At 51.2% G+C, this 24,698-nt stretch overlaps 1 protein-coding gene across 5 annotated transcripts in view; it reads left to right on the top strand.

The window, feature by feature from the left end:
* Window positions 1-24,698, top strand: part of PDE1C (phosphodiesterase 1C, calmodulin-dependent 70kDa) — a 342,910-nt gene that overhangs the window by 69,729 nt on the left and 248,483 nt on the right. For all 5 annotated transcript variants that reach the window (XM_005862929.2, XM_005862930.2, XM_005862932.2 and 2 more), the window contains exon 3: window positions 10,182-10,241. In XM_005862929.2, the coding sequence (XP_005862991.2) occupies window positions 10,182-10,241 (60 nt within the window). The remainder of the gene's footprint in view (window positions 1-10,181; window positions 10,242-24,698) is intronic.

Genomic DNA, 24,698 nt, shown 5'->3' on the forward strand with positions numbered 1-24,698 from the left:
TTTTTAGAGAGGAAAGGAGAGGGAGAGAGAGAGAAACATCAATGTGAGAGGGAAACATCCATTGGCCGCCTCCTGCACGTCCCCTCCTGGGGATCGAGCCCGCAATCCGGGCCTGTGCCCTGGCTGGGAATTGAACTGGCAGCCATTCAGTGCCCGGGACGATGCCCAACCAACTGAGCCACACCGCCCAGAGCTTCAGCTGAGCTTCGAAGGACTCTTCCAGGCCCTACATCACGTGGGGATCGTAAATACCCACGAAGGACAGAGAACTGACGTGGATCCCATTTCCAGGTCAGGGCTGGGGCTCACAGACACCGCTCTCAGCATCTGCCTCCGGCAGCACTGCTGGTCGGGCGGTTGGTTCTGGAGCCCCGAGAGTGCACGGAGACCAGCTCCCCGTGGGATTCTGCTGCACTGCCTTGGGGTGCACCCAAAGCGTTCAGAGCCAGCCTGGGCGCTTGCCTTGTTCCTTGTGATCTAGTGTTTACTATGGTCCCAGGCCCAGTGCCCGGGTCCCCGGCCGCCTCTGTGCTCCATCCTTGGTCCCTTGGGCCCACTTCTTCACGTCCTCCTCCTTTCCGGCCCCCGTCTCTGCATGAAGCTGAAACACAGCACTCATTCATCCCTGCACTCCACAAACCGGGTGTGGGGGTGTCGCCTTCCATCCCGCATTCAGGCTTCTCCTCCCACGTTCCTGTCACCTGTCAGGATGCAGGCGGCGCTCGCTGGGAGCAGGGGCCTGGTGGCATCCTGTCTTCGTAGAGGGAGTGTGTCTCATAGTAGTTTTTGTTAAGAACCGTCTCCTTGGAAACCGGCTGACACGTACATCCTCCTCTCAAAGGCTTGTGTGAGGTGCTTCCTTATGCAGCCAGTTCAGGAGCTCTTGGGTCGAAGTGTCCTTCCTGGTGGGAAGATGATACTGTCTTGTCCTCTGATTGTCTGCCTGTCCCGGATTTCAGTGTTTCTTTCGGGAAAGAAGGTGATAAAGGCAACTAGCACTGATTCGGCCCTCATGGCCCGGTGGCCGTGGCTCCTCACCGCTGTTCTCAGCTGCAGAGGAAGTAAGACTCGGATAAATGACTCCCCAGGAAGGAGGCAGGGCTTGGACCCAGGTCAGCTGGCACTTACTTCCAGTTGAGCTTTTTTTTAAAAAAAATTTTTGAATTTATTTTTAGAAAGGAAAGGAGAGGGAGAGAGAGAGAAACATCAATGTGAGAGGGAAACATCCATTGGCTGCCTCCTGCTCGTCCCCTACTGGGGATCGAGCCCGCAATCCGGGCCTGTGCCCTGGCCGGGAATTGAACTGGCAGCCATTCAGTGCCCAGGACGATGCCCAACCAACCGAGCCACACCGCCCAGGGCTTCAGCTGAGCTTCGAAGGACTCTTCCAGGCCCTACTCTTACCACCTCCCACCCCAACCACAATGTTTGTCTTTACAAGAGAACAAATCCCCTTTTATTTACTCACTTTTCAGTAAATTTAAATCCTTAGGGGACAGCACTCTACAGATCCCGTGTCCACGGCCTTAGCAGGAGGTTACTTTGGAATTTAGCACGAACCACACACTGTTTCCAGTAGCACAACTCTGATTCGGTTCAGGTTGCCACCAGGAGTCACGTGCTGTCTTTGCTTTGCACATAAGCACATGTCCTGCTCAGATAGGATTCAGCTTCACTTCCAGCATCAACCGCGTCAGCTTTCAGGAGCGCTGTGCTCCCTCTGGGCCCGGAGACCCGCTGACAGCCGGCAGGGTGGCCTTGGACCTCACCTTGCAGGCAGGTTTGCCCTCACAGGTCCTGCTCCCGCAGCCTCCCAGCTCCAAGGTGGAGCAAGCGCCCAGCCCCGTGCTCTTGGACACCTGACGTTCCTCGGGTCTGTGTGGCTGGGGGGAGAGGGAGGGCGGGACTTTGCTTTGCTATTTCTGGTGTCCAGTTTGAACCATTTAAGTCCCCCCAGAGCTGGTTCCCATGGCAGGTCAAGGAAAGTGTGAATCATTGAAAACCACAGAGAATTTCCACATCCTGTCAGCTTCCTCCCGCTCGAAACCATCACTCAGGCTGCCGATCTCCAGGGGCCCAGAGCCGCAAGCTGAGCGGCCCCCTCTCTCCCTGTCGTGCAAACAGCGTGTGCGGCTCAGCCCGGGAGACGGGCCCCACCTGTGCCGGAGCCTCCTCTCACAGGGCTCACTTAGACAAGCTCCTTGCCTCAGGACCATTTGTCTAAAAGGTACACCGTGCGCATGTTCATTGCGCAAGAGTGTCCTGCTGTGTGACCCTCGCACGACTCGCTCTCCCTCCTCCTACCTGCTCCCCCTTCACACCGGCCCGGTGGCCGTGGCTCCTCACCACTGCTCTCAGTGCAGAGGAAGTAAGACCTGGGTAAATGACTCCCCAGGAAGGAGGCAGGGTTTGGACCCAGGTCAGCCACCGCTTACTTCCAGCTGAGCTTTTTTTAAAAAAAAAAAATTTTTTTTAAAATTTATTTTTAGAGAGGAAAGGAGAGGGAGAGAGAGAGAAACATCAATGTGAGAGGGAAACATCCATTGGCCGCCTCCTGCACGTCCCCTCCTGGGGATCGAGCCCGCAATCCGGGCCTGTGCCCTGGCTGGGAATTGAACTGGCAGCCATTCAGTGCCCGGGACGATGCCCAACCAACTGAGCCACACCGCCCAGAGCTTCAGCTGAGCTTCGAAGGACTCTTCCAGGCCCTACTCTTACCACCTCCCACCCCAACCACAATGTTTGTCTTTACAAGAGAACAAATCCCCTTTTATTTACTCACTTTTCAGTAAATTTAAATCCTTAGGGGACAGCACTCTACAGATCCCGTGTCCACGGCCTTAGCAGGAGGTTACTTTGGAATTTAGCACGAACCACACACTGTTTCCAGTAGCACAACTCTGATTCGGTTCAGGTTGCCACCAGGAGTCACGTGCTGTCTTTGCTTTGCACATAAGCACATGTCCTGCTCAGATAGGATTCAGCTTCACTTCCAGCATCAACCGCGTCAGCTTTCAGGAGCGCTGTGCTCCCTCTGGGCCCGGAGACCCGCTGACAGCCGGCAGGGTGGCCTTGGACCTCACCTTGCAGGCAGGTTTGCCCTCACAGGTCCTGCTCCCGCAGCCTCCCAGCTCCAAGGTGGAGCAAGCGCCCAGCCCCGTGCTCTTGGACACCTGACGTTCCTCGGGTCTGTGTGGCTGGGGGGAGAGGGAGGGCGGGACTTTGCTTTGCTATTTCTGGTGTCCAGTTTGAACCATTTAAGTCCCCCCAGAGCTGGTTCCCATGGCAGGTCAAGGAAAGTGTGAATCATTGAAAACCACAGAGAATTTCCACATCCTGTCAGCTTCCTCCCGCTCGAAACCATCACTCAGGCTGCCGATCTCCAGGGGCCCAGAGCCGCAAGCTGAGCGGCCCCCTCTCTCCCTGTCGTGCAAACAGCGTGTGCGGCTCAGCCCGGGAGACGGGCCCCACCTGTGCCGGAGCCTCCTCTCACAGGGCTCACTTAGACAAGCTCCTTGCCTCAGGACCATTTGTCTAAAAGGTACACCGTGCGCATGTTCATTGCGCAAGAGTGTCCTGCTGTGTGACCCTCGCACGACTCGCTCTCCCTCCTCCTACCTGCTCCCCCTTCACACCCCCCACCCCAGTCTGCCTAAAGTTCGTTCTCTCTCTCTCTCTCTCTTTCGCTCACTCTCTTGCTATTGCTCTTGCTGTCCACCTGCAGGAACTAATTTGGGTCAGGCACCCTAGATGCCAAGACCTCGCTTGGATCACCCATCACCATCTCCCCAACATTCATTCCTCTCTGACTCTTGTACCCACCCACCTGACTCCATGTCTCCACTCCCCTGAGCCTCCATGGGGCCCCAGGAACCTTCTTATTTCCTTGATAAAACAGAAGAGCTCAGAGGAGAATGTCCACGTGCTCCCACGGCACAGCCTCCACGTGTCCTGCAGCCACACGCACAGACTCTGCATCGTGCCCAGCACTTCCCGTGTCTCCCCAGACATGCGCTCCTGGCCGGGGAGAGACCGCAGCTGAGTTAATCCCTCCCTCGTGCAGTGGGCCCAGTATCCCCTGAACTTTTCTTACAGTCACTCCCCCTTCACTGCACCATTCTTATCAGCACGTGGACATGCTCTGATAGCTTCTATCTTAAAAAAAAAAAAGAAAGAGCCGGGCCGGCATGGCTCAGTGGTTGAGCATCGACCTATGAACCAGGAGGTCACGGTTCGATTCCTGGTCAAGGCACATGCCCGGTTGTGGGCTTGATCTCCAGAGTGGGGCATGCAGGAGGCAGCCGATCCATGATTCTCTCTCATCATTGATGTATCTATCTCCCTCCCTCTCCCCTCACCTCTGAAATCAATAAAAATATATTTAAAGAAAGAAAGGAAGAAGTCCTGTATGGACGGTCATGGAAGGCCTCACTGAGAAGGTGACAGCTGAGCACAGTAGTTAAGGATGATCTTGGCCGAGTCTCCCCCCAGCATCCCACCCAGTTCTGCTTGCTGCTGCTCAGGCCTCTGCGTGTTGAAGGCGAGGTGAGGCCAAACACCTGCCAGCAACTCCGTGTGCTCCGCCTTCTGCAGGAAGGTGCCCGGACCCTCACCCCAAGGCTTTCTTCTTCGCAGGGAGTCCCCTGACCTGGCTTTCCAGCCACCGGGCTTCACAGAGGATCTCACCCGGGGTGGGGCCCAGCGCTTGGGGCCACGCAGCCGGCAGCGGCAGGCAGATTTCCTTGAGGAAGCCGGGCTCTGCCCCACACCAGCTCGCTCACGGTGTGTTTGCCCTGGCACCCAGCACCCCAGCTGCGTTTACGCTCGCCCAGGTGCCAGGGCTTTCAAAACAAGGGTGGCCGTGTTTTGGGTGCTGGTTTTGGGTACAAAGCAGTGCGCACCTGCTCAGGCCCCACCACAGCTGGTGGGCCCGCCCTCCCCTGCCCTCCCCTGCCCTGTTGATGGCCTTGCGGGGTTGCGGCATAGCTGGGCCGTCAGAGCCGCCTCTGTGCCTGGGGTCAGGTGCCCGTTGCTTCGAGTTAACTTCCGGTCTCCCCCACCTCCCTCCCACTCATCTCCATGACAAGCCCTTATTTCAAGATTTGTTTCTGGCCATTTTTTTGCGGGGAGTTGGAGTAGGGAACATACAACACACAACACACACAGCCGGGGAAAACTTCACTTAGCACGCTCGTCTCAGATCCGAATGTAGCTTCCGAGGCATTGATTAAAACCTAGGATCCTGTCCCCACTTGCAGGGTTTCTGATTTAGTGGGTCAGAGACAGGACCAAGGATTCATCGTCACCATCACCATCACTACCATCACCATCATCACCATCATCATTATCATCACCATCACCACCACCATCAGCATCATCACCATCATCATCACCTAAGAGTCAGTCCCATAGCTGATCACACCTGAGTAAACCCCCTGAGAGGCACTGGCACCTCCCTGACTCCCTGGGTGTCGGGTGAGTGAAGCCTGTTGTGGCTGCCCTGGCAGAGTCCAGCACAGCACCGGCTCCAGGTGGCACTCGGCACACACACTGGAGGTGGAGGTGAGGGAGGCGAACCTTCTCATGAAGAACCCTTCACAGGACCCGGGACGGCCCACGAACGGACCCCGCGGTCATGTTTGCAGTCTCCACAGCTGAATTTCTCGTAGAATCATGTCTCTGTTGAGGATTTTAATGACGAAACAAGAGCAGCCTGACAAGAACTGGACAGGGTAATTATTTTGGAAGGAGCCTGAGCCTCACCTCCTCCCGGCCATTGCTTTGATGAAGATGTAGGAGGTCACCCCAGTTATTAGTGCTTCTGAGCCTTCGCTGCTCTTTGGAACCACCCGGGAGATGAACAAGTGCTGATGCCTGGGTACCATCCCTCTAATCCCCCCAGGCCCTGCTTGCTTGTTCTGGGGTGTGGCCTGGGCACCAGGACTTTTTAAGTTTTCTAGGTGATTCTGATGTGCGGCCAGGACTGCAAACTGCTGACCTATAGCGTGTGGGACGGATGGAGAGGGGCTGGGAGGTTCATTTCTTGAGTTTACAGGGTGTCCTCTTGGACTAGAGACGGAAGTCCCTGGATTCTGAGATCCAAGACACATTTTATATAAACAAACAAATAAACATATATAGTATCCAAAATTATCTATATATAAAAGCATAAATGACCGAACAACCGGTCGACCGGTTGCTGTGATGCACAATGACCACCAGGGGACAGGTGTTCAATGCACAGGATTGGGCTCCCTCCTGTCTGGATTGGGCCTGTGGTGATTGGGCCGAAACCGGCTATCTGACATCCCCCGAGGGGTCCTGGGTTGCAAGGGCATAGGTCAGGCTGAGGGACCCCACAGGTGCATGAATCCGTGCACCGAGGGGTCCCGGGTTGCGAGGGCATAGGTCAGGCTGAGGGACCCCACCGGTGCATGAATCCGTGCACTGGGCTGCCAGTATGAAAATAATAGTCAATTGTTTTCTGTTCCTTTAATAAAATGCCAGTATGTAAAATAATAGTCAATTGTTTTCTGTTCCTTTAATAAAAACATTTTTCTGATTATTAACATGGTACATGCTTATCATAAATGATTGAGTTTATGTAGAAAAGTACAGAAGAGGCTAAAAATCTCCCCAAATGGCGGCACCCAGAAGATACAGTTGTCACTGTACCTGGTGCACACCTTTCCACTCACTGCTCTGTGCCCGTGTGCACACGTGACCTAGACATGTAATTCCACATCAACAAGACCAGTAACACACCTGGGTCTGAGTGCTCGCCCAACAGTGTGACAGGGGTACTTCCCTTCAATCTGCATGACCGTGTCCATGAGCTCTTGCCCTGTTCCAGCTCTCAGTGCTGGTCAATGGGACATCGCCTCCCTGTGAAAGCTCGCTGTGTGTTTTTCAAGTAGAAGACAAGCAGCCCTGAGGCGGGCAGGCCCTCCGAGGTCCAGAAGCTGGCGAGCACACGCAGTGTGCGGGGCAGGTCTGGGCAGTCTGTGGCCGGGTCGGAAGGGCTTAGGGCGCCCGGCCACGCCCCTTTGTGTAGGTCTGGTCTCTGTTGAGTTTTCGTTTCATTCTTTTGTGTTCATTCTGCGAGAGGTCCTGCTTTCACTCACCTTCCAGACCAGGCCAAGGGCACAGAAAGCCCAGCGCAGTCAGCAAAGAGCTGCCCCCTGAACACGCAGGAGGCGGAACCACCCATAAGGGCGTGTCCCGATGCTGCCTGTGGGCGGGACCGTCCTCCAGGTGTTGAGAGAAGCCGACCCTCTGCATTTGTATTTGAAATCTCTTGGCTTTTTAAATGTAGACAACTGGTGGTTTAAAATGAAAAAACTGAGACCAAACAAAACACACGCACGTGGGCGTCTTACCGCCCCCTGGAAGCCAGCCTGAGGCCTGGATCTGCCGAGTGTCTGTGGCCGATGGTATTGACTCAGTCTCCCCCATTCAGGTCTCAGAATATTGACTGAGGGCCTTATTCTGAGGGCCACCTACTGTTCAGAAGGCTGAGATACAAAGATGAAAAGCTATGGTCCTTGGTCCTTGCCTTGCGGGGAGGAGGGGCGAGAGGTGCTGTTCTCAAACAGGGTGCCCAGACCAGTGTCCTCAGTTGGTGACTCGGTAGAAGTGCAAGTTCTCGGGCCTCACCCGACCCACCGGATCAGAATCTGCATTTAAGCGAACCCTGCGGCCTGTTTTCACCACCTCCCTGGTGGTTCCCTGGTGGTTGAGAACCGTGGTGTGGAAGGGAGTCAGACACGGGGGCAGGGGTCTGTGAGATGGGAAGGGGCGGTGGGAGTCGGGGGAGCCTTTGGGAAATCAATGGCCCACCTGGGTCTTCAGGGATGATAGGAGTTGGCCAGGCAGGAGGGCGCCCTGGGGAGGAGCATCTGGGGGAGGGGCAGCGGGAGCGCTATTAGGGACATGTGACAAGGCTGCTCTGGGAACAGCGAGCTGAAAAGAGGTGGGGCCAGGTGGCTGGGTTGAATCTTGTGGGGGTTGGACATCACTTGACTGGGCGTGTGACGTTGGGCCTGGTGTAGGAAAGTAAAGCTGGTGGCAGGGCTCATGCCTCCTGGGCAGGGACAGCCTTCCGGGCCCTCCCTGGCCTAGATCTCAGGTCCAGACTCTCCTGGCGTGACTCGGATCTGGGTCAGCAAGTGCCATCCTCGGAGGGGGCGGCGGGGAGAGGTGCGCAGCAGCCGTTGCCACGTCCGGGACAGTGACAGAGGCGTCACTGCACCTCTTTCCTCCCCAGGGACAGCGTCTCTCCGAGGTGGACGCTGCAGGGGTGGCCTGTGCAGTCCTGCTAAGCAAGTAGCCCGTTTGTTTCTGCGGCAAATATTTTGGGGAAAAAAAATCTTTTCTTTCTATCCTCTTGTAGACTTGGGGCTCCGGACCAGGGAAACACATATCTGTACCTACCTGGGCTGGTTCCTCCCACCTCCCTCTTTCTCACTGTCTGTCTGTCTTTCCCTCTTTCTGTTGGGAATGGCTGGGCTGCGAGATCATGGGAGCGGGATGCAGCGCCACCGCCCCCTGCTGGTCATTGTGTGTAACGTCTGGCTTGTACGGTACAGAGGGAGGGGGGACCTGGGGCAATGCAAATAACAGAAGCACAGATGTAGACTGAGATTGGATCCCTTAATTTAAAAAAACCGGGCACATGTAGTCAATGCAAAGATGTCTACCTCTGTGAGAGGGTGAAAGGAGTTTTTTGACTCCTTCCATCTTTGCCAAATGCTGGGATGCGTTTATGAAGGAGTCACTTCTTCCTTCCACCACTGGGACCTCATGCAGTAGCGGTCACATTACCAACCTTCTTCCTTCCACACATGTGTTTTCCAGCTGATTGCTTCGGGCGTTCACTCAGGTCGGTCACACATGTCTAGGCCTGTGCTGACTATGTAACGGAGGTATCACCTTGATGGGCATCAAAAGTGATATTTAAGGTGCGGAACATGGTGTTTCCACTTGGTAACTGACCTCCTTGTTAATCACACAGATGTGTTTATAAATTCAGGAGGCATTGATGACGACGCAGTAGACGGGATTAGTTACGGAGAGGCCTGTCCGAGGAGGGTGCGCCCCGCCCAGACGTGGGAGGGTGGGTTTCCTAGAGCAGTTCCCGGGAAGCTTCCTGGGCCGCCCGTTTTGAAGCCCCTATTTGTTAGTGTCTAAATCTAAAGGTCCTTCGAATAAAAACCAACCCTGCTTCTCCTGACATCCCCGCCTTGGCTTCGCCGCTGCTCGTCTGAGGAAGCCGGGCTCAGGGCGAGTGGCTGGGGTGCAATTGTGTGTTGAGGGACAGGACAGCCTGCTGGGAGGATGCTCGTGTGTTTTCCAGCTGATTGCTTCGGGCGTTCGCTCAGGTCGGTCGCACATGTCTAGGCCTGTGCTGACTATGTAACCGAGGTATCACCTTGATGGGCATCAAAAGTGATATTTAAGGTGCGGAACATGGTGTTTCCACTTGGTAATTGACCTCCTTGTTAATCACACAGATGTGTTTATAAATACAGGGGACGTTGATGACGACGAAATAGACCGGATTAGTTACAGAGAGGCCTGTCCGAGGAGGGTGCGCCCTGCCCAGACGCAGGAGGGTGGGTTTCCTCGAGCCATTCCTGGGAAGCTTCCTGGGCTGCCCGTTTTGAAGCCCCTGTTTGTTAGTGTCTAAATCTAAAGGTCCTTCGAATAAAACCAACCCTGCTTCTCCTGACATCCCCGCCTTGGCTTCGCCGCTGCTCGTCCGAGGAAGCCAGGCTCAGGGCGAGAGGCTGGGGTGCAATTGTGTGTTGAGGGACAGGACAGCCTGCTGGGAGGATGCTCGAGGCAGAAGGACTGATGGGCGCTGGCTCGGAGGCCGGGGCTGCCTGGCTCTTGCTAAGTGGACATGGGCCAGCTTGGTCCCCGGCACCGTGAGCTCTGTGTCCTCTGGGTCCTCCCCAGCTCCCTTCAGATGCTCTAGTCAAATCGATGCGGACATTCGACCTCCCTTAGACGGGGAGCCGCGTTGGGGACATAGGAGCGAAATGACATTGCTTCTGTTCTCTTACCAAGACTTGCAGACACATTCCGGTCAAACCCGCCGGAGTGTCCGCCGCAGGTTGGCGTGTTGTGTTCACACACGTGCCTGCTCTTAATGCAGCCTCTGTTTTCTTTGTTCCCAGTTGCCAACGAAGCTGGAGACAAGGCTGCCGGGCCACTCAACCGCTTCTCCCGCTTCTCCCGTGAGTAAACCTTCCCTCCTTTCCTTGGCTCCTTCGAGGCCTTAAAAAAATAAAATGTATATCTTGATTTCAGAGAGGGAGGGAAAGGGAGAGAGACAGGAACATCAATGATGAGAGAGAATCATCAGTCGGCTGCCTCCTGCACGCCCCCTACTGGGGATCCGAGCCCTCAACCCGGGCTTGTGCCCTGACCAGGAATCGAACCGTGACCTCCTGGTTCAGAGGTTGACACTCACCCACTGAGCCACCCGGCCGGGCTGGATGGGCTTTCATTTCCAGCACCACCACTACCATCTGTTTCACTTAAAGTAATTCCACCTACACTCCTTGGGCCTCGGTTTTCCCGCCTGACAAATGGGAAGTTCACGCACAGCTTCCCCCTTTAGAAAAAGATGCTGTCGTTTGAGGTCCTGGCAGGAGAGCCACACTGCTCCCTGCATTGTTCCCATCGGGGCAGCCACGACCCGAGTGCGGACCCTCATGGGACCCCGTGCGTGGGGTTGAAAGGATAATTTCTCTGTTTACGGGGCTCCTTTTGGGAGGCGTCAGCACTTTGGGGTCGAGTCCTAGGAATGATTTTTATGGAACTGTGATGGCAGTTGCTACCTGGAGTCATTATTTCCTCAGGGGGCGTGGCAGGCGTGCTGCAGTCCCGGTGGGCCTTCCCCTCCTGAGGAGTGAGCTGGGGGCTAACACGTGGAGAAGGAAACTTCTAATCTTAGCAAACACTCAAGGACGACCCCTGTTCATCACGCCAAGTGAAAGAAGTCAGGCAGAGAAAGGCAAAACCGTGTGATCTCACTGAAATGTGGGATCTCAAAATCAAAGCGAAAGTCATGGGGTATAAAGTAAGTGCTTCATGGTTGCTGTAGTTAGCTACACCGCGTTACATATCCGAAAGTGGCTAAGAGAAGTAGATCTTCAACGTTCTCACCACAAGAAAAAATTGTAACTGTTAATTGGACTTACTGTGATCTTATGGTGAATTATTTTGAAATGTATACAAATATCAAATCATTATGTCATTCACCTAAACTAATAGAAAGTTACATGTCAATTGTATGTCAAAAACAAACGCCCCCTCCAACCAAACCAGTATAACTTGTAGTGCTCAGACATGGCCACACGGTGGCAGCAAAGCCCAACATTTGATGTGTAGCTACTCCAGGAACCTCACTCAGGCCAATGGACTGAGCTTTTGCCAAGAGAGCCCAGGGCACTGGGAGGGACCGGGGTTGGGGTGGGGGTGGGGCATTGGACCCGAAGCTTGTGAGCAGGGCAGGTCCATTCTGGAGTTTTGATTGCTTCCCTAACTGAGAGGAGAATAATTTCTCTCCTGAGATGAGTGTGTTTGAGAAGAAAAGAATGGTGTCAAAAGCAGTAAGAAAATGGAGGCAGTTTTGGCCTCTTTTACTTTGGGAGGTAAAACTCCAGGTGGTGTTGAAAACGGTTGACCCTACTGCAGAGCTGTAGAGGAGTAACTTGGGCGGGATGAGTGACAAGGCAAAGGGGGGGGTCAACCGGTATTTCTGTTTTGTTATTTTTAATCCTCGCCTGAGGATATTTTCCCATTGATTTTTAGGGAGAGTGGAAGAGAGAGGGAAAGACAGGGAGAAATGTCGATGTGAGAGAAACACATTGATTGGTTGTCTCCTGCAGGAGCCCTGACCCGGGCCCGGGCCAGGGAGGAACCTGCAACCGAGGTACGGGCCCTTGACTGGAATCGAACCTGGGACCCTTCAGTCTGCAGGCCAACGCTCTATCCACTGAGCCAAACTGGCTAGGGCTCACCAGTATTTTTGCACTGGGTGTCTGAGGGGGTGAACGAGCACCTTCCCTGGCAGAGTGGACGGGGGCGGAGAGAGATGGGCAGTGAGGTGAACCCTTGGGTTGGGAGGGGGTGAACCAGCACCTATTGCGTGGTGACGCCCCGGGCAATGCAAGATGGTGTGACAGAGCGTGAGGCCAGCCAGAGGGCTCCCCTGGGTGGCCGGTCACAGCCGGGAGGCCCTGCTGCAGGGCCGGGAGCGTGAGTTGGGCTGGCTGGCTATGGAGCCAGGACGATGAGAACAGGAGAAGGCACAGGGGTGGCAGTCGGGGCTGAGAAATGCCACGAGCAGGGGCTGAGCCGGTGGCTGGGTATTCAATGTCCTCAGGCGCATGGACTGTGGATGCCCCAGAGCCGTACGAAGGACCCAGGAGCGCAGGGACTGGGTCTGCAGGCTTCCTGACTTGTCTTAAACAGCTCCAACGAGTCCTAAAAAGCTCCGATCCTGAGTCGCTCCCGACTTCCACCTCCACAGTATTCCAGGACCGAGCATCTTCACTCCCCACTCGTTCCAGCAGGAAGGCATCGCAACAGTGGCAGCTCAATGTGTGAAGGGTGTCGGGGCAGCATGCTAGCTCAGAGGTTCTCAAACTGGGGTCCCTGGGAACCTGTTAGAAATACAAGTTCTCGGATCCCTCACCCACTCTGCTGAATCAGAAACCCTGAGGGTGGGTCCCGGGAATCTGCCAGCGGTTCCGATGCACACCCCAGTTTGAGAACCACTGCTCTGCTGATGCTGGTGCTGGGAGCAGAGCAGCACAGTGCTTTTACTTACTTTATATAACCCAGACTAATAGAGCCAGCGGCGTTTATAGCCGTTGTACCTACACCCAGAGAAGACAGAACTAATGCTAACTGTCCTTAAAGAACGGTCCGTTATTGTTTTTATTTTATTGGAGGGGCTTGGGGGTGTGGATGGCGATCTTGGAAAGATGGTCCGAAGGCCTCCCTACCCCACTCTTGGAACTGGCCCTGTTCTGCGTCACTTCTTGAATCGAATCATTTCTCCTCCTAAGGCATCTCCTACCTAGTCCTGGCCTTTCTCCCTCCACAGCAGGTTTTATTATGAAGCTCCTTGGCCGGCCCACTAGCTTCTTACTGAACCTCCAACCCCTCCCCCAAAACATGCACCGTCATCTTCAAACTGTAGTTTTTGTTATGACACATGTTTGTGCTTCAGAAACACATAACTCCCCAACCTATGTCCACCCAGGATCTGTCCGCCTGACCACAGGGGCTCCGCTGCTTTCTCCTACGCCTTTCTCCATCCCTTTCATCAGTATAGTCGTTATCAGCCAAGCAGATAGACCAACCCATCAAGTTAGACTAGGACTAACTCGTCCTAGATGGTTTAGTCCAAAGCTCGCCACCTCGTGAAAACTCGAGTCCTCTCTATGGAATCCCTGTCAGGGGTCATGAGCTCGGGGCTGGGACCCATCCAGGGCCAAAAACTCACCTTGGCCCGGAAAAGTGGTGGTAGTAGTGGTCATAGGGAAGGACTGGAGTGTGTGTGTGTGTGAGTGTGTGTGTGTGAGTGTGTTTTCAGGGGACACACTTTACTTTTCTTTTTAAAAATTAAAAAATATATTTTTATTGATTTCAGAGAGGAAGGGAGAGGGCGAGAGAGAGAATTATCGATGATGAGAGAGAATCATTGATTGGCTTCCTCCTGCATGCCGTCTACTGGGGATCAAGCCCCAATCTGGGTACGTACCCTGACTAGGAATCGAGCTGTGACCTCCTGATTCATAGGTAGATGTTCAACCACTGAGCTACACCAGCCAGGCCACTTAACTTCTTTCCTTTTTTAATTTATATGATCGAGTTTGAGTGTGTCTGCTATGTTACTTGGTCCCCAGTATGTTAGCCACTGGTTCACCAGTGGACTGTCTGGTGATACTCTCAGTAGCGTCTATAGCTTGTGGACGATACGTAACCCAGATGTCAGCTGGAGGCTCCTGGCCCACTGGGATCTGGGAAATAGGCTCACATTGCTTCCATGTGCTTTTGGAAGGTTAGGGCAGTCCTCAGTGCTCTGTGAACGCCTGGGATGACCCAGTGTTCTTCCTGCCCTGACTTCCTACCTCCACCCACTGTTTCCCTCCGTGTGCCTCTGCCTGTCTTCACATCTGCTCTAACGTAGACTCAGATGTGGGACAAGCCCCTTCTTTTTCTCCTCTTCTGGGCAACCAAAGGCTGTTGGTCAAAGCAGAACTTGACTGAAGATTAGGGGTCCGCCCTAAGAGAGGTCCCAGTATGCGATTGCATGCAGACCATTTACATTCATGGTTCTAATAGATCCAGAGCCATAGAAGCATGGAACAGACTGCTGAGTCTCAGAGGGAAGGCGAGGGTGGATGGGAGGAGATCAACCAGAGAACTTGTATGCATAACCCATGGACACAGACAATAGGGTGGTGAAGGCCTGGGGCAGGAGATGGGCTAGAATGAGTCAGTGGGGGGGAAAAAGGGGGCTATAAGTAATATTTTCAACAATGAAGAGAAAAAAAGAGAAAAAAAATAAATTCATTGTTCTGTTCTCAACAGCCCTTCATCCATCTTCATACCAGCACGTTTTTTAAAGACCACTTTGCCCACTCGTGGCCTGCCACCCCTTGATCCTCCTCTACACCACTCCTCTATTCTTTGCCCTTTCTTGCCATTTCCCTCTTAGGAATAGCTTCCATGTGCTTTTGGAAGGTTAGAGCAGTCCTCCATGCTCTGTGAACGCCTGGGATGACCCCGTGTTCTTCCTGCCCTGACTTCCTGCCTCCGCCCACTGTTTCCCTCCTTGTGCCTCTGCCTGTCTTCACATCTGCTCTGACGTAGACTCAGATGTGGGAAAAGCCCCTTCTTTTTCTCCTCTTCTGGGCAACCAAAGGCTGTTGGTCAAAGCAGAACTTGACTGAAGATTAGGGGTCCGCCCTAAGAGAGGTCCCAGTATGCGATTGCATGCAGACCATTTACATTCATGGTTCTAATAGATCCAGAGCCATAGAAGCATGGAACAGACTGCTGAGTCTCAGAGGGAAGGCGAGGGTGGATGGGAGGAGATCAACCAGAGAACTTGTATGCATAACCCATGGACACAGACAATAGGGTGGTGAAGGCCTGGGGTAGGAGATGGGCTAGAAGGGGGAAAAAAGGGATATAAGTAATATTTTCAACAATGAAGAGAGAAAAAGAGAAAAAAAATAAATTCATTGTTCTGTTCTCAACAGCCCTTCATCCATCCCCATACCAGCACGTTTTTTAAAGACCACTTTGCCCACTCGTGGCCTGCCACCCCTTGATCCTCCTCTACACCACTCCTCTATTCTTTGCCCTTTCTTGCCATTTCCCTCTTAGGAATAAAAAGACACTCTTCCCAGTCTAGGCAAGTAGCCGAAGGTGTTGCCATGGTTCCTGCCATGTGTGCTGTGGGCCTTGGGGTGACACATATAGTTTTGTAGGCCCTCACACATGCCCCTCTAGGGGACAGCGTCTTGCAGATTAAGCTAAGAGCACCCCCTCCCCCCGACCCGGAAGTTGTGAGCCCCATGTTCACAGCTGCAGTTCTCGGAACCTATGGAAGAATCGCCTCGTTTCCAGGTTCCCTCATCACTAGGGCCCAATCACAAGGGAAGTCAAGATGTGAAGCCATTTGGGCGAGAAGCTGAAGAAAACCCATGCAGGACACAGCTGAAGCACATGGAAGGAAGAAAGGACTGATACAAAATTTATTCCGGTGTCTGATGTGGTTTCTACAGCCTCAGAAATGGGCATCTTACCCCGAAGGGCACGTTGGGCACCGGAGTATAAACCGAGTCAGTCCCAGCTCTTTCCCCGGAGGAGCCTACCACCCACAGCGGGCCCATTGTCTTGATGTTGTCACCAGCGATGGTTAGTACGGGCCACTTCAGAAAGAGTTCTTCTCCGTGATGAATATATGACCCCAAGCCTCTCTTTTTCTGGAACTCTTGATTAAAACTCCAAACCTCCAAGCAGTTGCTTTCAGACACTTTTGTTTTTGCGCACAGCACACGCACCATTACGGCATGTCCAGGATGCACGGGGCGCCTTCTTCCCCGTGCCCAGAGCTCTCCATGCACCTCTATCCCGGATCCGTTCCCACCGAGGCTTTAGAATGAGGTGGAAACTCAGCGCTGGAGCTTCCATGGGCTAGAAGGGGGAAAAAAGGGATATAAGTAATATTTTCAACAATGAAGAGAGAAAAAGAGAAAAAAAATAAATTCATTGTTCTGTTCTCAACAGCCCTTCATCCATCCCCATACCAGCACGTTTTTTAAAGACCACTTTGCCCACTCGTGGCCTGCCACCCCTTGATCCTCCTCTACACCACTCCTCTATTCTTTGCCCTTTCTTGCCATTTCCCTCTTAGGAATAAAAAGACACTCTTCCCAGTCTAGGCAAGTAGCCGAAGGTGTTGCCATGGTTCCTGCCATGTGTGCTGTGGGCCTTGGGGTGACACATATAGTTTTGTAGGCCCTCACACATGCCCCTCTAGGGGACAGCGTCTTGCAGATTAAGCTAAGAGCACCCCCTCCCCCCGACCCGGAAGTTGTGAGCCCCATGTTCACAGCTGCAGTTCTCGGAACCTATGGAAGAATCGCCTCGTTTCCAGGTTCCCTCATCACTAGGGCCCAATCACAAGGGAAGTCAAGATGTGAAGCCATTTGGGCGAGAAGCTGAAGAAAACCCATGCAGGACACAGCTGAAGCACATGGAAGGAAGAAAGGACTGATACAAAATTTATTCCGGTGTCTGATGTGGTTTCTACAGCCTCAGAAATGGGCATCTTACCCCGAAGGGCACGTTGGGCACCGGAGTATAAACCGAGTCAGTCCCAGCTCTTTCCCCGGAGGAGCCTACCACCCACAGCGGGCCCATTGTCTTGATGTTGTCACCAGCGATGGTTAGTACGGGCCACTTCAGAAAGAGTTCTTCTCCGTGATGAATATATGACCCCAAGCCTCTCTTTTTCTGGAACTCTTGATTAAAACTCCAAACCTCCAAGCAGTTGCTTTCAGACACTTTTGTTTTTGCGCACAGCACACGCACCATTACGGCATGTCCAGGATGCACGGGGCGGCGCCTTCTTCCCCGCGCCCAGAGCTCTCCATGCACCTCTATCCCTGATCCGTTCCCACCGAGGCTTTAGAATGAGGTGGAAACTCAGCGCTGGAGCTTCCCAAAGGATACCAGGCAGATTTGCAAACGAATCGTGTGGCAGATGGTGGGACTTGGAGTTTTGCATGCTTTGCAGATATTAGCATCGAAAAACTTCCACTTATGTATAGGGCGGTGTCTGAATTAGTGAAAGTCTAAATTACGGAAAACTTAAAAGAAATGCTATCTTCGAACTCTCCAGTACCTAAGTCACACCGGCCACCGACAGTGTTTGCCAGGCAGAGTTCACTCGCACTAGGCGGGCGTCTTTGTTCATTAGTCACCAAATGAGCGTTGTCAGAGTTCTCGGAAGCAGTCCCCCTTTAATCTTGTCTGCACCACTCCTCCGCTGAACAGCCTTCTTTTGATGTGTGACAAAGAGTAATGGAGACTTTTCCCCTTGGAACGGGTGGCCTTGTGCATCGTGGGCCACGGCGCCAGGTGAGTCTCTAAATAGACTTTAAAAGTTAAGTCGGAGCCGTGCCATCCATCGGGGACACAGATGCAAGGCTTCACTTGGAAGCAGGGTGGGCACCTTTCCTCCTGCTCCCGTGGGAGGCTTGGGCTACGCATGGCTTATTGTAATAGCTGGCTGTTTGGGCACAAATGCAGTCTCCATCTTGGTTCTCTCTACTAAATTGATCTGGCAGCCCAAGTCAACAGCGAGTGAAACCTACAGTGATCCACACTCCTTGCCTTTGGAAAAACATGCTCTGTATGGATTTGTTTTTGTTTTCATTACAGGGTGGTTAAACGAGGGTTAAATCCGAAATAAAGCCCTAAGCCCTGGCCAGGTAGCTCAATTAGCTGAATTGATCTGGCAGCCCAAGTCAACAGCGAGTGGAACCTACAGTGATCCACACTCCTTGCCTTTGGAAAATCATGCTCCGTATGGATTTTTTTTTTTTATTACAGGGTGGTTAAACGAGGGTTAAATCTGAAATAAAGCCCTAAGCCCTGGCCAGGTAGCTCAATTACTTACAGTGTTGTTCTGATATGCCAAGTTTTCGGTTCCATCTCCAGTCAGGGCACATACAAGAATCACCCAATGAATGCATAAATAAGTAGAAAAACAAATTGGTATTTCTCTCTCTCTCAAATCAATAAAAAGTGGCCTTGTGCATCGTGGGCCACGGCGCCAGGTGAGTCTCTAAATAGACTTTGAAAGTTAAGTCGGAGCCGTGCCATCCATCGGGGACACAGATGCAAGGCTTCACTCGGAAGCAGGGTGGGCACCTTTCCTCCTGCTCCTGTGGGAGGCTTGGGCTACGCATGGCTTATTGTGATAGCTGCCTGTTTGGGCACAAATGCAGTCTCCATCTTGGTTCTCTCTGCTGAATTGATCTGGCAGCCCAAGTCAACAGCGAGTGGAACCTACAGTGATCCACACTCCTTGCCTTTGGAAAATCATGCTCCGTATGGATTTTTTTTTTTTATTACAGGGTGGTTAAACGAGGGTTAAATCTGAAATAAAGCCCTAAGCCCTGGCCAGGTAGCTCAATTACTTACAGTGTTGTTCTGATATGCCAAGTTTTCGGTTCCATCTCCAGTCAGGGCACATACAAGAATCACCCAATGAATGCATAAATAAGTAGAAAAACAAATTGGTATTTCTCTCTCTCTCAAATCAATAAAAAACATTAAAATTAAAAAAGTAAGACTCCAAACAAAATATGGCAGATGGCAGAACCCCAACACCAACTCTCTTCAGCTCCAAGGGGGTTTGCTGGGAGGATCTGTGGTCATTCACAGACCCACAGGAGCCGTCTTTCTGGGGACCTGAGGGATCAGAGCCAGGGGCAGGTCACTCCCAGGACTCCTTGTTTTTCCTGCTCTCCTTGGGGTGCTAGCTCCATTTGCTCAGGCTCCTTCGTGGAGTGGGATGTGGTTCCCAGCACCAGCAGTCTAATAGGAAAGAAAGGGCGCTTCCTTTTGGTTTCAGTAGGAAAAATACCAGGGAAGAATGGTGATTATCCAAGCTGGGGTCGTATACCTACTCCTCGACTTTATCCCCGAGGACAGGGCCATCGGGTAGCATAGCTGAAAGCCATCTGGCTCACGTGGAAAGAGTAACAGGGGAGGAGTTGTTCTCAGAATAAAGTGAGAGGGCTAAGTATGGAGGAAATGATGTTTGGGTTAATAAATGCAACAGATGTTTCATTACAGAAGGGGCCAGTCTTATACCTGGATGAGAGCATGATATGTTGCTAAGGTGAAAATTCTTCTGGTAAAGAAATTAAACAATTAATCATCCTTTTGTTAAAGACCATCTCGATATAAATCCAAAACGGAGATTTCTCTTTAGAAATTGACGAAGTGATTTTAACTAAACTTTCCTTAGAGACGTAAGCAAGTAAGAACAGTCAAGATGAGAAGGGAGGAGGCCTGTCCGATGTTAATGGATGTTTGGTTTCAGTAGGAAAAATACCAGGGAAGAATGGTGATTATCCAAGCTGGGGTCGTATACCTACTCCTCGACTTTATCCCCGAGGACAGGGCCATCGGGTAGTATAGCTGAAAGCCATCTGGCTCATGTGGAAAGAGTAACAGGGGAGGAGTTGCTCTCAGAATAAAGTGAGAGGGCTAAGTACGGAGGAAATGGTGTTTGGGTTAATAAATAAATGCAACAGATGTTTCATACAGAAGGGACCAGTCATATACCTGGATGAGAGCATGATACGTTGCTAAGGTGAAAATTCTTCTGGTAAAGAAATTAAACAATTAATCATCCTTTTGTTAAAGACCATCTCAATATAAATCCAAAAAGGAGATTTCTCTTTAGAAATTGACGAAGTGATTTTAACTAAACTTTCCTTAGAGACGTAAGCAAGTAAGAACAGTCAAGATGAGAAGGGAGGAGGCCTGTCCGATGTTAATGGATGTTATTGAGTTATAGGTAGAATAATGGGAGCCAGTTATGTAGAAAAGCAACAGGTTGCGCTAACACATCGGTTCTCAACCTGTGGGTCGCGACCCCTTTGGGGGTCGAACGACCCTTTCACAGAGGTCGCCTAAGACCATCGGAAAACACATATATAATTACATATTGTTTTTGTGATTAATCACTATGCTTTAATTATGTTCAATTTGTAACAATGAAATTGGGGGTCACCAGAACATGAGGAACTGTATTAAAGGGTCCCGGCATTAGGAAGGTTGAGAACCACTACTCTAACAGGATAGCTCAGAAAAACCCCACACCCTAATGTAATTGAGAATTTAAAATATGTCATCACAAAGCAAGCTGAATTCTTACGTTCCATAGGGAGACTCCCCCTCCCCCAACCTTGGTGTGTCTTTCTGAAATGGGGTTAAATTGCCAAATCTTTTTGAAATTGGAGGAGACAGAATTTCTGAAAAGTTTCTAAAACCAAGAATTAGTATAGTAAAAAGAATGGGACAGGGCTATGCGACTGATTTAAAAATATTCAAAACCTTATTGGTACTTCATTTTCTTTACTGTCATTATTGTGTTATTTTAGTGGCATAAGCTCTTCATCCGGGTTTTATTAGGTTCCCTCCTGACCTCTGTGTCCTGGCCCAGTTTTCTTCCCTGCTGGGCATTTTAGGGGCCTCGCCCTCCTAAAAGGAGGGGATACCCTACAAACCTTTGTTACAAATATTTTGAGAACCATTGAAAGTTCCCGAGAATTTAGTTTTTAATCTTTTAGGAGAATGAGGTCTCTTCTTTCCTCCTGGCTTTGCAGGACTCCACCTTCTCAGCCTTCAGCCGGCATAATCTTCATGTATTTCATTTTTTTAAAAACCAGGAACCTCATTGATGGAGCACTTGTCAGATTTAAATGGGATTCCCATCTCACCTTGGGCTCCTCCTGCGGCAGTTTATCAGGCTCCCCCTGTCAGACACACACACTTCACAGTGAATCTATAGTTATTTTGGAATCAGATTTTTCTCATCTCCTTTTCTTGCTCTCTTGTCTTTTCTCAACCCATCAAGCTCACGTCGTGTTATCCATCTCCTTCTGCAGCCTGAGCTGCAAGCTGCTGTCATGCAAAAGGACTACGCAAAGTCAAGGTTCTCCCTAGTAGCAAATAAGCTGTATCTTATGACTTATGAAAAAGGATGTCTGTTTTGTAAAAAAATGCAGAACATGCCCTGGCTGGTTTGCTCAGTGGTTAGAGCGTCAGCCCACAGACTGAAGGGTCACAGGTTTGCAGGTTCGATTCCCGGTCAAGGGCACGTACCTCAGTTGCAGGTTCCCCAACCCCAGTCGGGGCATGTGTGGGAGGCAACCTAATCAATGTGTCTCTCTCATTGATGTTGCTCTCTCTCTCTCTCCCCCTCCATCTCTCTCTCTCCCCTCCCTTCCTCTCTTTAGAAATCAATGGCAAAAATATCCTCCGGTGAGGATTTAAAAAAAAAACCCCACAGTAGAACATTCTGCTTGATCTACACTATGTGTATGTTTATTTGCTCATAAATGAAGTACAGTGTGATGTACCACCCCGAGCCCTGGGTCAGGAGGGTGAGGATCTCAGGACAAAAGTGATCTATTCTCTAACTCTATGGTCTCGGTTATTGATCTCCCGGAGCCATGGTCCCAGTGCTCAGTGATGTTTCCATGACACTTCCTTCCGATTGTTGACTTAGGGTGAACCAAGGTGACAGGTGAGGGCCGCTGACCACGCCGGCACCCAGCCATGTTCGCTGCATCTGCGGCTGGCACTGGTTCTCTCGATGCGCTCAGTGGTGTGGGTGCTGCTGCCGGAGTTTATGGTTCTGGAAGCTCTAGAATCACCCTGGAGGCTCATGGGGTCCACGAAAAGTTGTCTTTGTGAAGAGCGGGGAGAGGATTGATGGCAGAAACAGAGGGAGGTAGCGGGAAAGGAGACCGTCCTAGGCATTGAGTGGGAGTCAGGAACAGGTCAAAGCAGAGAGGAAAATGGGGTGGGCAAGGGGGCGGCTGAACTGAGCTGCTCACCTCTGAGCAGCGGTAGTGTGCCCCCCCGCCCCCCCAGGCGTGGTCTATGGCTTCCCTCTCGGGCTTCAGGTATTATTGAGAGAGACCCATGTGACTATCTGTTTCCATATTTTTGCTTCTGTTTAGTCAGAGGAATCTCATGCTTTCACAATCAGCTTAAATAAATCAGAGCAGGGGAATGTCCTTTTTCACTTTGTCGGAGCAGATCACACCAGTGTCCCTGGAGCACTTGCTGCCCACGCCTGGGAGGACTGCAGCCAGAGGAGCGTGAGCTGGGCTGCACCCAGGGCCGCTGGGACCCTCCTGCAAGAATGAGGGGCAGACGGAGACTGGCTGTATTTTCTAGGACAGAAACACGGGGAGCTCTATACACTGGGTACCTATTGAGCCCAGCCTCCCATCCTCGTGGCCCATTTTTAAGCTCTAGCTATACTGTCTTCTCTTGATTTCTGTCCTAGGGTTTCTCCGCTGAGGTGGTAATTGTCCCACAGTCATTCGTAGTAGACCCGGCAGGGCTCGGGAATTAACATCCTGTGGGGTTACCCTTGTCTGAGGGATCAGAGTCTGCAGATAAATGCTCCCTCTTCCTTCCTCCCGAGCATCATTCTGAGCATCACCCACAGGTCCTCTGAGACCTCTGACAGCAGTGACACAGGGATGGCAGTCACACTCCCTGTGAAGTGTACAGTGCTACTTGAAAGCGGCCTTGGATTAGCTGTAAGTGTATACTGTGAACTCTAGGGAAAACACTAAAAAAAATTATAACCAGTATGCTAAGAAAAAGATCAAATGGAATCATTTAGGATGGTTCATTAACACCACAAAAGGCAAAATCAACAGCAACCGTGGGATGCAAAAATAGGAACAAAAAATATGGGCAACAAATAGAAAACAGTAATGAATATGGTAGAAATTAATCCAATTATATCAGTAGTTATGAATGTTAATGGTCTCAATGCACAAATTAAAAGACACAGATTGTGAGAGTGGATCAGAAAACCAATTGTGAAGAGCGGGGAGAGGATTGATGGCAGAAACAGAGGGAGGTAGCGGGAAAGGAGACCGTCCTAGGCATTGAGTGGGAGTCAGGAACAGGTCAAAGCAGAGAGGAAAGTGGGGTGGGCGAGGGGGCGGCTGAACCGAGCTGCTCACCTCCGAGCCACGGTAGTGTGCCCCCCCCCCCACCCCAGGCGTGGTCTATGGCTTCCCTCTCGGGCTTCAGGTATTATTGAGAGAGACCCATGTGACTATCTGTTTCCATATTTTTGCTTCTGTTTAGTCAGAGGAATCTCATGCTTTCACAATCAGCTTAAATAAATCAGAGCAGGGGAATGTCCTTTTTCACTTTGTCGGAGCAGATCACACCAGTGTCCCTGGAGCACTTGCTGCCCACGCCTGGGAGGACTGCAGCCAGAGGAGCGTGAGCTGGGCTGCACCCAGGGCCGCTGGGACCCTCCTGCAAGAATGAGGGGCAGACGGAGACTGGCTGTATTTTCTAGGACAGAAACACGGGGAGCTCTATACACTGGGTACCTATTGAGCCCAGCCTCCCATCCTCGTGGCCCATTTTTAAGCTCTAGCTATACTGTCTTCTCTTGATTTCTGTCCTAGGGTTTCTCCGCTGAGGTGGTAATTGTCCCACAGTCATTCGTAGTAGATCTGGCAGGGCTCAGGAATAAACATCCTGTGGGGTTACCCTTGTCTGAGGGATTAGAGTCTGCAGATAAATGCTCCCTCTTCCTTCCTCCCGAGCATCATTCTGAGCATCACCCACAGGTCCTCTGAGACCTCTGACAGCAGTGACACAGGGATGGCAGTCACACTCCCTGTGAAGTGTACAGTGCTACTTGAAAGCGGCCTTGGATTAGCTGTAAGTGTATACTGTGAACTCTAGGGAAAACACTAAAAAAAATTATAACCAGTATGCTAAGAAAAAGATCAAATGGAATCATTTAGGATGGTTCATTAACACCACAAAAGGCAAAAACAACAGCAACCGTGGGATGCAAAAATAGGAACAAAAAATATGGGCAACAAATAGAAAACAGTAATGAATATGGTAGAAATTAATCCAATTATATCAGTAGTTATGAATGTTAATAGTCTCAATGCACAAATTAAAAGACACAGATTGTGAGAGTGGATCAGAAAACCAAATCCACCTGTGATTATCCTCAAGAAACTTTAAAGATAAAGACTCATATGGGTTAAAAGTAAATTGCTGGAGAGAAATATCCCATGCTAACACTTCTTAAAAGAAAGCAGGAGTAGCTATATTAATTTCAAACAGAGCTGACCTGAAAGCAAGAAAAAATATCAGGGATAAAGAAGGGCATTGTACAATGCCACTAGGTTAGGCTAATTCTAGGGGAATTTCTCATGGGGATGTAGCAGATGTTGGTCATGGGCAAGATGAGGACTTTGATATTGCTAAAGAATAATTAAAAAATCATACACATACAAAGTGAACATGTATCAAAGACCTTAATGAACCCATGAATTGATGAAGAAACCAGT

Source organism: Myotis brandtii, unplaced genomic scaffold, assembly GCF_000412655.1.
Source record: "Myotis brandtii unplaced genomic scaffold, ASM41265v1 scaffold17, whole genome shotgun sequence".
Classification (NCBI taxonomy): domain Eukaryota; kingdom Metazoa; phylum Chordata; class Mammalia; order Chiroptera; family Vespertilionidae; genus Myotis; species Myotis brandtii.